General features: G+C 38.1%; 1 protein-coding gene across 1 annotated transcript in view; it reads left to right on the forward strand.

Annotated features, from left to right (window-relative positions):
- The window catches only part of eif2b3 (eukaryotic translation initiation factor 2B, subunit 3 gamma), a 32,074-nt gene extending 19,576 nt beyond the window's left edge, over positions 1-12,498 (forward strand). Inside the window, exons 6-10 of the mRNA XM_042498491.1 lie at positions 6,277-6,366; positions 10,346-10,482; positions 10,698-10,888; positions 11,813-11,875; positions 12,335-12,498. Coding sequence (XP_042354425.1) covers positions 6,277-6,366; positions 10,346-10,482; positions 10,698-10,888; positions 11,813-11,875; positions 12,335-12,487 — 634 coding nt within the window. The 3' untranslated portion in view covers positions 12,488-12,498. The remainder of the gene's footprint in view (positions 1-6,276; positions 6,367-10,345; positions 10,483-10,697; positions 10,889-11,812; positions 11,876-12,334) is intronic.
- The last annotated feature ends 746 nt before the right edge of the window (positions 12,499-13,244 follow it).

The raw sequence follows: 13,244 nt of genomic DNA on the forward strand, positions 1-13,244 counted from the left end.
GAAAGCATCTATTAGAGTAGTATTAAGGGAATCACACACATTTCATTTTGGAGGCAATACTTGCATGCCCTGAATAAGTCGTAAGCCCTTCAGCCCTGTTGGCTCTGGAGTGGAAACCTGACTAATGAGGGTATTAACAGTCATTCTGCTGCGTCTGAGTCATCGTCCGCTGTGGGGTTTTAGTTGTAACTAAATAAGACATTATGCTGTGTGTGTTTGTGAGCGGGAGAGTTGTGACTCCTCTCTCCCACTGAGGACTTTAGTGGTACTTTAGTAGTCCGTCATTAATCCAACGGTTGAGTCATCCTTGCCTGCAGAGGCACTAAATTCCTGCTCGCCTTGACACTGAGCTCTACAGCACTCGCAGCAACCAGAAGTCACATGATGCTGCTGTTAGGAAAAGCGAGATGTTTATGCTCGTTTGGGAAATGCAAGATGTTTGTTGTAGTTGGAATCCACAAAACACGTAAACCAATAAAGTGGCATGTGGCCAGTGCTCAGTAATTTGAATCAGAGGGACTTGCAACCCCCTAAAAATGGAAAAGAATGTTTTATGTTGCAAATACTCAGTGTGAATACTTTTGTGGTTTTCGAAATCCCATCTGATCTGGTTTTGTCATTTGATACAGACAATTTAGTCTAAGGCTGACATGAAGAGGATCTGGATTTTAGGGTTTAAAGAAAAACAGTATGTTAGTTTATTATCTGGGTAATGTCAATTTTTAAATAGAAATATATTAAATGAAGTGACAAATTGCATTTTCAGTTGTGTTCCTTTCTTGTTGGTTTAGCCTCATAAAAAAAATATAAGTTGCCTACTGTTTTGTTTTGATTTCGCTAGTACAGAGTAATTTGTACTGACTTGATATTCCTGTTAAATAATAAGTTTTAGGTTGTCTAAAGATTATATTCAATTCACCTTTTGGGCTCTAATTCTATGTCATTGCAAGAAGGAGTGCAAGGAGGGCCAGTGCCGGTGTTTTCCAGACCTTGAATTATGTGTTTTAATACCCTGTGTGTAAGGCATGGCTCCAACAGGAGGTCAATCATAGTATTTTGGAGAAAATTGGGTCTTTTTTTGGCACGTCTGTTGAATTTAAGTATTGAATGAGTAATTTGACTTCCTAAGTTCAGCTCTGTTCACCGCACCCTCCTAGGTACCTTACACTTTGTCCAAAACATTTCCTACAAGTGAGCAGCAACTATACTTTGAGACTCCCTCATTGTCCTCCTGCATGTGACCCAGCAATTTTCACTCTACTAAAAGTAAGTTCTCCACCATTATAAAAACAGGCTTTAAAGTACTGTAAAATCAAACCATTTTTGCTATTGGTTTGCATTTTTTTTTCTGCATCAAAAACTCAAAGTGATAGTTGCAGTTGCAGTTCCTGCAGTGTTTTAACAAATAAAAATATTTTATGAAATATAATACAGTTAAAACCTCTTTTGATGATCATGTCTGTCTGGGTAAAATTGCTCACAATATGTGGGGGTTATTATAACCAATACGTGTGTATTTGTTTGTTTTTTGTATTTTCTGTATTTGTCATGCTGATACCATCTAATTGACATCTATATCCAAGCCCCATGGTTCTTTTGAAAGGTGCTATATAAATTCAAGCAATAATAATAATAATAATAATAATCCTTATTCTTATTATATGTTTAATACTTTATTTTTAATTAATGAAATGGTCAGCTTCGCTATTTGCTGAATTATATTGACTGTTTCAAAAACAGTGAAGCAGTTTTATTTTATACCACGAGCGTGGAAAACCTGGAAAAGTCATGGAATTTCACAGTTTCATTTTCCAGACCAGTTTTGGAAAAGTCATGAATTTTATAATGGGCCCTTGAAAAGCCATTGAAAAGTTTTGAAATTCTGTACGTGAAAATGTTTGGCAACCCTGTATAGAGGCACAGCATGATGGGGCATTATCAAACTAGTTGATGGGGGCGGCTTCAACCACAGGTGCTTTTCCAGTTCACATTCATTTTCTATCTCCATTATGAGCAGCCATAAGCTTCGACAAGCAGGGGGTTTACTTTGAGGCGAGGTATCAATGGAGTCAAGTCAAAAAAAAAAAATTAAAAAGTGAAAAATCACCATAGTTTTCTCTGCGACGGCCTTGGCCAAGGTATTATATTTTTGTGTTGTCCATCCGTCCGTCTTATGATTGTGAATGCAATATTTTAAGAATGCCTCGAGGGAATTTCTTCAAATTTGATTCAAATGTTGAATTGGACTCAAAGATGAGCTGATTAATTTTGGTGTTCAAAGGTTACTGTGAACTTGCATCTATCTCTACCTCTTCCGACGCGATTTGACAAAAACAGAAGCGACTCTTAACCGTAAACAGTCATCTACTGGCTGTATTGATAATGAGATTTGTCTGGTTAAGGTTAGTAGAACAGCATGTTGCAATTTTGGGAAATGTTGTTTTTGTAGTTTTACATGTTGGGCAAAATAAACGTAAACAGCCAAGTAAGTCATAATCAAGTGTTGATGTAGGAGGGGGGAGAAAGTCAGACAACAGGCTAGAGTTTCTTTGATAATCACCAGTTGAGTAATGTTTGTACCCAGAATAATCTGAATGGAGCTGAAGTTAGTTTGAAGATGTTGAACAGCTGGATCATCAGTGTCTGAATGGCAGAACTACTTAACTGCGAGACGTCACCCTGCTGTAAAACATGTTTTTGTTACCTGTTCTTCACCACTTTTCCTTCCCGGTGCTCTCTCCTGCCCACCAGCAGGTGCCAAACAGTGATGTCACATGCTGGGTGTTCCCATAAATTCCCCTTTAAGCCCACAATACACACACCTGGGGAATGTTGTATGAATAAATACATTTGACAAACACCCACAGAGCGTGTCTGTGTGTGCATGCACATGTGTTTTTATGCTCTTTAATAAAATAGCTTAACACACATGGACACACACACACACACAGAGTTTGATTTATGGCTTTCAGCATCTGGTTGTAAAATATGTGTGACCAAGAAATCCTCCCTGAGTCACTCTAGTTATACTGCAAGCCTGGTGAAGAGAGTGAGGGTTGAAAGAAGAGCGCTAAATAATTGTAGAAAACAGTTTTTGATCAAAGAGAGTTGAAGGAAATGAGTGGTGGAGGTAGAAGTACAGAAAGAAGTATGAGAAGTAGTGTGTTCGCTTTTCATTTTTTCCTATGCTGTTTTCGGTATCAGTTTCAGCACACAGTGTAGTAAAAAGTTACGACAAACTTTACTCATCAGAGTAAATGGGCATGTGTGTCCAAACATTTGACTGTTTCTGTATTATATTTGATTATTTGTTGAATTCTTTTTTTTTCTTTCTTTCTTTCAAGTTTTTTTTTTTTTTTTGGCACTGATGGTCCCATTACTGGTACTTCAGGTATTGGTGACCAGCCAGTTTGGTTAACCAGCGCTGGTGGCCAACAGTAAGAGGAACGTTAGAGGAACCAGTTTGATTTTCAATCATTTTCTGTAAATCAACAGTATGCATGTACAGACGGGTAAAAAATAAGATAAAACCCTTAATTAAAAGTGAAGAAACATAAGAATGAAGATGCTTCTATTCAGGGCATGATGAGACAAATGGTCTGTATCACATGCTGTGTACTTTTTTTTTTTTTTTTTTTTTTTCCAACCTAGTTTAACACCAGAGAGATTTGAGAAAACTGTGAGACAGTTCTCTTTACCATCATAATTAAAATACTAAATTTAGGAAGACTTATGTTCAAGTTCCACACATCTTTACAATCAGTGCCAGGATGCTGTAACTGTTCTGCCACCATATTACTAAAACACGTTATGTAGATTTTTCCATTAATTCATCAGACAATTGCATTTTATTCTGTTTTTCTTGCATTTTTTTTCTCATGCAAAATCACATTTTTGACTCAAATCTTAGCATGATTAGGAGTGAACGATATTTGATTTTTTTGCCGTTATCCGATATAACAATATAATATACTCATTTGGCCGCTAACTGATGCCAATATTGGCATATCCACCTTTTTCCCCACCTAATTTTAATGATCATCAGGTCTCTTCTGTAGTGGAATAAACATTGTATTATGCATACTCTTATCATGATGGCCCACCAGCAGATGGAGACATTAAATATTATGCTTTTTAATTTATTCATTGTGCAAAACAAGAGAAATACTTGAACTTAGGGTTGATGTTTTGTACATGTTCACTTTGTCATGATATTGATATTTAAAATGAAAATGATATTTCATTTTAAAGCCAATATCTGCCAATGCCGATGATGTGCTGTTGTTATTATGCATCCCTAACCATGATAAGATAGTAGCCACAGTTGTTCTGTTAGGCTTGATGCAGCCATGAGGCTTGCGAAGTGATGTCATGCTATCAGATAGGACCCTTCGTGGGTGTCACATGTGATTGATGATGAGTTTTGATGAGTTTTCTCCTGACATTGCACATTCAACTTCTTCTAACCACGCAGGCGTGGATGGTCCACATTAATGGATTCTTCTGAGAAATCATTATGTAGATGTGAGGTTTTGATACACGTACTCTTCCAGGGTGCCAGCAGGTCCTTAAAGTCCTAAAATGTCTTTGGATTTGTCTTTTTTAAGTGTTTTTTTAGTCACATGAGAATTTCTAGTTTGAGACTTTGACACATGTATGTGCACAATGTCCCTATTGTTGCCCCCTCTAAACATTTAGATCAATTTAGATTAAAATTTATTAATTGATTTATTTTATTTAAGCATAAAGGCATACACTATTATTGTTGTCATTTTACCTTAGTTCATTTTGAACTGACATTATCACTTTTGTGCTGTATTTCCACCGCAGGTTTGGTCTTTAATTTCATTTAAAGTGGTAATAAAAAGGTCTCAACAAGTCTTAGCTTGTTATACCTGTAAACAACTCGCCTACAGATAGGAAGAATATCGTTTTGTCATGAGGAGAAACTCTCAAAGATGTTTTTCATTATGATTCTGTGAGGGATCATGTCTGTGGGACAGTCTATGCAGTGAGTATAACTGAGGGTTTACTGTGCACGAGTACTTTGATGACACCCACAAAACCCATTTTTAGTGTTGGTCTTATTGGCAGAGGAGTATTTTTAGTTTTGGCGACCACCCAGATTGACTGTTATAAATAAAGAAAATTAGATTTTTTTTCCCAGGCTGCCATCATTGATTTCAACATGAAATTATAAACTGGCTCGTTCCTATCTGAACATCACTGTGAACAGTGAACATGATGTCTGCTTTTAATTTGGTCAAAGTTGCGTTATTGTTTTGTGGTAACGAGACACAGACTTTTCAAATCAATCTGCTTTTAAGACTAAAAATCTAAATCACAGGAGCATGCTTTGAAAAATGGTTTGCAGTAATGGAAGGTATATGTGATTTGTAGTAAATGGGCTAAAACATGTAAAAGCAGTGGTATGATCCTTTCAGGAACAATGCACCCTGCCGCTTTTACTGTGCAATGACTGAAGGGCAGAGGAAGAGGAGGAGAGGTAGTTGGGGAGGATGAAGGGGTGAGGGTGGATTTGTTTATTAAAACCGGGAGGATGAAATGGTTTTCTTTGGCTCTCTCTTCGTAAATGTCACATGTTCAAACTCTGTCTGTGTGTGAATGAGTGAATGCATGAGTGGGTGAGTGTGTGTCTGCATGCATAACCCCCCCGCAGTCAACATAAACCTGTCTCACTTGCAGCTGTCACATGGCGGCAGCTCTGCAGGGCAACATCTACGGTAGCTGACACAGGACAATAGACAGATATCACTATTCTCTGACTTTTATGTGAGCCCGTGGCAGTGTCTGGTTTTCATCACATGTTCCTGGCATATGTGCAAAGGGGAGGTCAATTAAAAGGGCTTTCAGTAAATGAGAAGCAAACATAAAGCATAAAAACAGCAGGTGATGAAAAGAATCAAAGCAAAATGTCCTCAAAGTAGCAGCCAAGGTTAAACTGGTTGCCATGAAATTGGTGCATGTATGGTGTGTGGTGAGATTCTACAAAAGCATACTCGGATTAATTTTTTTTTTTTTTTACCTTGTGTGTAAAATGACTGAGATATGCTTGTAATAGGTGCATATTTCAACCACTACCCCTTGTAACTCTGTTCTATGGGACAAGGTGGCACTTGAAAACAAGCGGTAGAGGGAAAAAAATTTGATCCGTGTGAGTTTTGTCAAAATGGGATAACATGATTAAGATGTAAAAAGTCAAATTTTGATACAATTTTCCTCTCTTGACTATGTCTGTCTCTCTTTTACCTGCAGACATCCCAAGATGCACATCAAAACCGGACTCGTGGATGCTCATCTCTACTGTGTGAAAAAAGCAGTGGTGGACTTTCTCGCAGACAACAAGTGAGTGAATATAGGAATTAACATAAAATTACACAGATGTCTATTCAACTTTGATAAGATATTTTTTCCAAAATCACTTAAAAAATGACCAGTGTACGTCTGCAGTGTGAGCAGCATGGATATTAAGTACATGCGTAAACTTGAGCATGCACTCACACAGTCAAACGGACATTCACATTTGCTGCTTAATCTGTAGCAAGTGTTAAACATGGTTCCATGGTGTGTAAGGCTTTGAAAGGTACTGTTAGCAGGGTATTCTAGCAAGGTGTTAATTTGTTTTACTATGTGCCACTGAGGCAGGCTGTTAGGCCTTTAGCCTCTGAAGTGAAACAGTGTCACGGGAGCCCTCTGGAGCCGCCCGGGCACGACATGCATGGTTAGACTGGTCAGAAAAATCAAAGGATCTATATGATATGAGGGTTGTATTAAAATGTTTTGCACTTGAAATAGCTGTTCATGATGACATAGTGGTGTTAGGTAGGGGTACAACAATGCAGTCACCTCACGATTCATTTAAATTCTCAAAAGGCCCCATGGTTTGATGCACTTACATAAGTTAACAAAGTATTAATTAAATATGTAATAGAAAATTAATTCATCCTCTAGTATATAATGTCCAAAAACAGTGTTTCATTTATATGTTTATTTCTCATCGATTTTCTCGAAAAATGCATAGATTGGCTCGTTTTAGCTTAAGCTTAAGAATATAAAATGCATAGACACAAATGTCCTCACAAAATAAAGAACAAACATTGGAATGCTGTCTCTTGCAACACTTAATTTCCAAAGTAAAAATAGTAATGTTATATTTAGAGGTGGCAAGAAAAAAATAAAAATAAATTAATTAATTAATAAATTTGGAAAAAGGAGTTTAAGGTGGGTTTGGAAATCAGACAAATCCAGTAATGAAAGCCAAAAAATGACTTTGAATGCAGCATACTCATCATGGGACTCCCAAAAAACATGGTATTTCCCCCAGCTGGTTGTGGTTTTGCAGGACGCAGCACTAAACGTTTTGGAAAGATCCATGACCGTCTCAGTGCTCTGTGTGCATGGTCATACTTTGTAACCTTTGTGCACCTTTGTAAGAGTGCCCAAAATTTATCCAATCAATTATCACAGTGTGTTTTGTTGAAAATAAGAAGTTGGACTGAGCGGCAAAGTAAAAGCTAGTTTTGTTTCTAAAGCTTTTGCAAATTAGACTGAATGATACACAAGTATGAATGCATACAGGATATATTATTCATGTTTAACTATAATTTGTTTATTTGGTCTTACACCTATGCACATGGAACTTGATAGTCCGTCTTTGTGGCCTGTTCGGGCTGAGCTACAGGTAGTTAATTACAAAATGACTGATAGAAGAATTCAGACCCACCCAACCCAACCCCACCCATCTGAGTAGATTTTTGTTGGACATAATTCAGTGTCAATATATTTTATCACTATTTTGTTGTATGTATTTTCAAGTTTAATGTTATGATGGTCAGTTTGAAAATCTATTACCAGCCTGGTTAGTTAGGCGTGAGGTCTACAGTAGGTTTAATCTTGGGGTTATGGCAAAGATTAGGTTAATAAACAACTTTTTGGGTTAGATTTTTTTTTTTAGAATATCCAAAAAAGTGATGAGACAACCCAACACGAGCTGATGAGAAAATGCATCTGTGTTATATAAGGCACCGCCCTTGTCTGAATTACCAAGTTTTACATTACATTTACACATTGTGATACATTTTTGTATCACAAAATGTTGTGCCACTGTTACATTAAATAGTTGATTGTCAAAAACAGTCCTGATCAGGTCTTCCTGCTCTGCCTTCCAGACAATGTTTTGTCAGAGGAGTCTTACCTATTCATCCTGACCATTGATAATGTGAAGTTTTTGGCGAACCGTCCACACTTTAAGAGATCTGAGGTAGCACATTAGAAGACTGCTGACAAAAATATCAGACATTTTTGATAAGGACGGGACTCGATCCAGAAGCATTCCAGACAAAGTTGCGAGCTCAGGAACGGCATGGCGCCGAGCTTCTCAAAACGGGGTTGTGATGAGACTTTGCCAACATGTGTGTTCTGAACAGTTTTTGGAAATGGTCCCATTGAAAAGAGGGTACTTGGCTAAAGGTTGGATTTTGGAAATCAGTCACTGTCCAGTTTTAAATTTTAACAATATTAGATCGCGTGCTTAGTTTTAGTTGACACATACATAAATCCAAAGCCAAGCCAAGAAACACAAATCTCCTCACCCCTGCTGAATATTTGTCGTCAAGGCAAAGAGGTACACAAGAACATTTGCCTCAGAGATGTAGATATAAATCTTACGTCATTACATCACTAACGTACCCTCTGCCACCGCCATATATCATCTCTGTTGTTAGATGACTCATTTCTTTCTTCAGCTCTTTTCTTGGACTTTCTTTTAACAGCTCCTCTCTCTTTCTTCCTTTCTCCGCCGCGCTCTTTCTGTGTCTCTTGCTCAAGGAGAGAAATGGACAGAGTAACTGTTGTTTTTCTCCTGTCATTCAGATGGAAATTCTAATCTCCCTTTAAAAGAAAGTAAGAGAGGGCAAGTGAATGAGGGGGGTGTGGGGTGGTGGAGAGGAACACTGAGCACAGTGCAAAGAGGAAAAAGAAATTAAGATGGGGAAGTTACCTCCGAGTTTACACAGAGGGAGACTTGAAGTCATCATAAAAAGCTGAGGTGCTAATTGTCATGACCTAGTTTTTTTTCTTAAATAAGATGTATGTTCAGTAGCAATAACTAGATTAAACATTATTCACTGCATTTGTTAACATTCATTTTTTTATTACTTTATTTTGCCTTTACCAACAGTCCAGTTACAGTTCTGATATTTGATTGTCTGTTTGCATTTACTAAAAATCCCTAAGTTTTAACAATTGCTACTGTAAACTAATATAGACCTACTTATATTGTGGCCTGGATACATGCTCAACTCCAACTGATGTGATGGGTGTTCATTAATCTTACAGAAAGTCTGATGTTACTCTATGAATTATTATGTTACCAAGACATCAGCGTCCTGAGGATTTTATGCGTAGTGCATAAACTTAAACTGGGGTAGCTAAAGGGAATAATCTCTTTATTTGTTTTAGGATTTCTCTTTCTACACATTATTGTAAGTTTCTGGCACAACCTTGGCCTTTTTTCTCTCTGTTGATAAAGAATCCAATATTGAGCACAAATGACAGCAAAGCAAGAGAAAATGAAACGGAAAAATTGTGTAGGGTCCTAGCAAACGTGTTGACAAACTCAGCTGTCTCTATATTTTTGATTCCCATTACCTTAAGGATACAGGAAGTAGCTCCTTCACAAACATATTTCCTTACTTGCTGATTTAGTATTTCACTAATACTCTTTTTTTCACCAAAATTAGTGCGTGTATGTAAGTTTTTTTAAATGCGGGAAAAAAAACAGAAAAAATAGGCTATAGACTTCTTTTCCATTGCCAGAAGACCAACAGACAAGAATGCACTTGTGTTTATTTTTTACTGGTGTGTCACGGACAGGCTGGAATACAGGTCAGTAAACAGAAGAAAGCAGCATGGAGGTCAGTGTAAATCTTACAGTGGTTAGTTCTTATTTTATAACGCTTACTTACCCAAAGTGTCTCTCAAACTCAGCTAAATGCTGACTAAAGTTTGAGCAAGGTTCAAGCACTGACACTCGTGACTACTGCAGAGTCGTTTTTCTCAGAGGTGATTGCTGAATGTGATCTTTTCCATTCCATACAAAAACCAGGTGTTAGTGGGTGCTTGTGTTTTTTTTGTCCAGTGGGAAAGGGGCTTAAGAGTTACACTTAATTCACAAAGTGATGATTAGGAAGCGTACCATTATCCAACGACAGCACGTTAAACCAGGATCATAGACTTTCTGCTTTTGTGTGACACTGATGATTTTGTAGAGTGCTGATCATCATGTTGGAAATCATATTTATTTTTTCCTCTTCTCGTGCCGTAGGTCCATTTCTTCATTCCGGGGTGAGTTGGTACCATATTTGGTGAGGAAGCAGTTTTCCAAAACAACCATCAGTCCGAAAATCAAAGACGACACAGAGGATCAGAACCAGAAAATGACTGATGGCTCTACGAACAATGGTGAGTGTATGCACTGACACATCACAACTTCATACATCAAAATCAACAGCTGTGTAACCTATTAAGAATAGCCCTGGGATTTATTAATCAGCCATCAGCCATCCATTTTTCTGTAAAAGAAGACTGACTAACAAGCTGACAAAAAAGGACAACTGTGCGTAACCTAGTTCATTTTAACTCTGCCTGCCTCTCTTCTGTCTCTCTTTATTGTCCAGAGCTCCTTATCTCATCACGAGACGAGCCTCTCCTCCAGCTGGCCCAGGAGCGCTCCTGTTGGAACGACCACCGCGGTGACATGAGCGAGGCTTACCACGGAGGAAAGCTCCGCTGCTATGTTCACATCGTTGACCAGGGTCTTTGCTATCGCGTCAACACTTTAGCTGCTTACATAGAAGCAAACCGACTGGTGAGTCTGACGTTGGCCTGCTCCCTCGAGGGTTTTTGTTAAATATGCATTTTCAGATGTGCATGTTCTGTACATACAAGGTGAAGTTTTGTTTGATTGTTTGTTTTCAAATTTTATAAGTATTAGAACTGCAAAGATTAGTTGATTAATATTCAACAGTTTGGTAACTGATCACTTGTTTCAAGCAAAAATACTAAACATCTTTTTGCAGTCTCTTTAATGTGATAGTTTGCTGTTTGTTTGTTTTTTCATGTGTTACAGTGAATTGAACGCTGTGAAGTTTGGGCCTGATAGTTGGTCCAAAAAAGCTAACTGCAGACATCACTGTGGGCTCAACAAATTGACATTTGTGCCACACGGTGCAACCATAAACAGCCACTCCAAGAGCCAGAGTGGACTCTTGCACAAATGGGATCATTAATAAATTCCGGGCGCTTTTGGCATACAGGCTACGATTCGGTTCAGAGCACCACACTCTTAGAGGAGCAGAGAGTACTCCAGAGATAGAGCAACAGAAAGCCAAGCACAGCGGAAGTGAAACTTAACTGGTTATTAAATCATATATAAATAGAACAGTCTAACTCTAAAAAATTGACAAGAACACAACCTGATTAAAGCCTGAGGGAATATCGAGAAATTATGGTCTGCCCGCACCTGGTGGGTCAGGTTGGGCCTAATCGGGTTTGTGCAAAGAATCAAAGCTCCATTTTTTTTAATTTCGTAGACTAGATGAATAATTGAGAAAATAATCAGCAGATGAATCAAGAATGAAAAATTATCATAAGCTGCAGAAGCCTTATTGCAGAGTTGCATTCTTTTTTGAAAGTTGCATACATGGCCCAATTACCCATTCCTCTTGGGCAGTCATTAAAGTTATTTAATCATCTTTGCATTATTTTTACCTCACTGTGTTCTCTCTGTTAGGCCCCAAAGCTGGTTGAGGAGCCGGCAGTCCACCCGTCTGCTGTCATTTCTGAGAGATGTCAGGTAAGTTTCATGCAGTAGAAATACCATTATAGCCATTGTCATATTTGTTGTTATCTTACATTCTCCTCTTGATCAGTAGTATGAGTAATTGTCCTGATATACAGCTAGGCTTACAGTGGTATGCTGTTACCAAGGTTTACTATGATATGAAAATTAATGGTACCTTTACAATTGCTTATCTTAAAAAATGAATGTACGGAGACCTTTATATTATTTTAGTTATTTTCAAAAGGGAGAATTTTTAAACATACTCCCATTAAAAAAATCTCAATTATAGTAAAAAAAAAAAAGTGTATTCAACCAAAAATAACCATTCTGTTTTTCATTCCTTTAAGGGTCATTTTGACTGGTAAAAATAATAATTCTGTGATACCACAACATTTTTGAAGACAGTTATCATACCAGGAAACTCTCATACTCTTGCAGCCCTTATTAACCTTGTGTTTGCTCTGCCCTCAGATGGGATCGGACAGCATCATCGGAGCACAGTGCCAGGTAGCAGATAAGACTTCCATAAAGAGGTCCACCATTGGAAACTCCACCACGGTAAAAGAGAAGGTCAAAGTCACCAACTCTATCATCATGCACGGGGTTACCATCGAGGAGGGGTGAGAACAAACACATCTGTACACACACACACACACACACACACACACACACGTACACACTCGTTGATAACACACACACACACACACACACACACACACACACACACACACACTCGTACACACTCGTTGATAACATGTACTTGGAAGTGCTTTTTCAAACACATTAATTTAGGCTGAAACCTTCGAGGCATGTTTATGAATTTAAGTCTTAATCTTCATAGTAAGCTTTTGTAAGGGATAAGTCAGTACATGCATACTGTGTGACAAAGCAGCAGAATTTAGTAAACAAAGATTTCAAAATGAGATGAGTGATTTTATGTTGCCAGGAAAAACTATCCCAAAAGACACTTAACTTTTTCCCTCTCATCTTTCAACACTGTTTGGTTTTCACATATTAAAGCAGTGGTATGCCTTCATTCACTGCGTGTCTTTCCATTGAATTTTCTGCTATGTGCAAACGTGTGTGTCTGTCTGTCTGTCTAAGGCAGATGCTTGTGGATGTGTGTCTGTTGATGGGAGGTGTAACAGGTTTTGTTTTCCAAGCTCTGTGGGGTCAAACAGGGAGCGCTGAGTTAACAATGCATCTATTGCTGTGCAACCAGCCAGAGATCAGCTCCAAACAAACAAAAATCTGTTGAACTGAAACACACAACATCCATATATTTCATTCAGTCGCTAATTTACTCGCCTATACCAAGATTCCCGCTGCGTATGGAATTTCACGTCACTCACTTCCTTGTGATTGTGATATGGTTGGTGGG

Source organism: Plectropomus leopardus, chromosome 12 (assembly GCF_008729295.1).
Source record: "Plectropomus leopardus isolate mb chromosome 12, YSFRI_Pleo_2.0, whole genome shotgun sequence".
Classification (NCBI taxonomy): Eukaryota; Metazoa; Chordata; class Actinopteri; order Perciformes; family Serranidae; genus Plectropomus; species Plectropomus leopardus.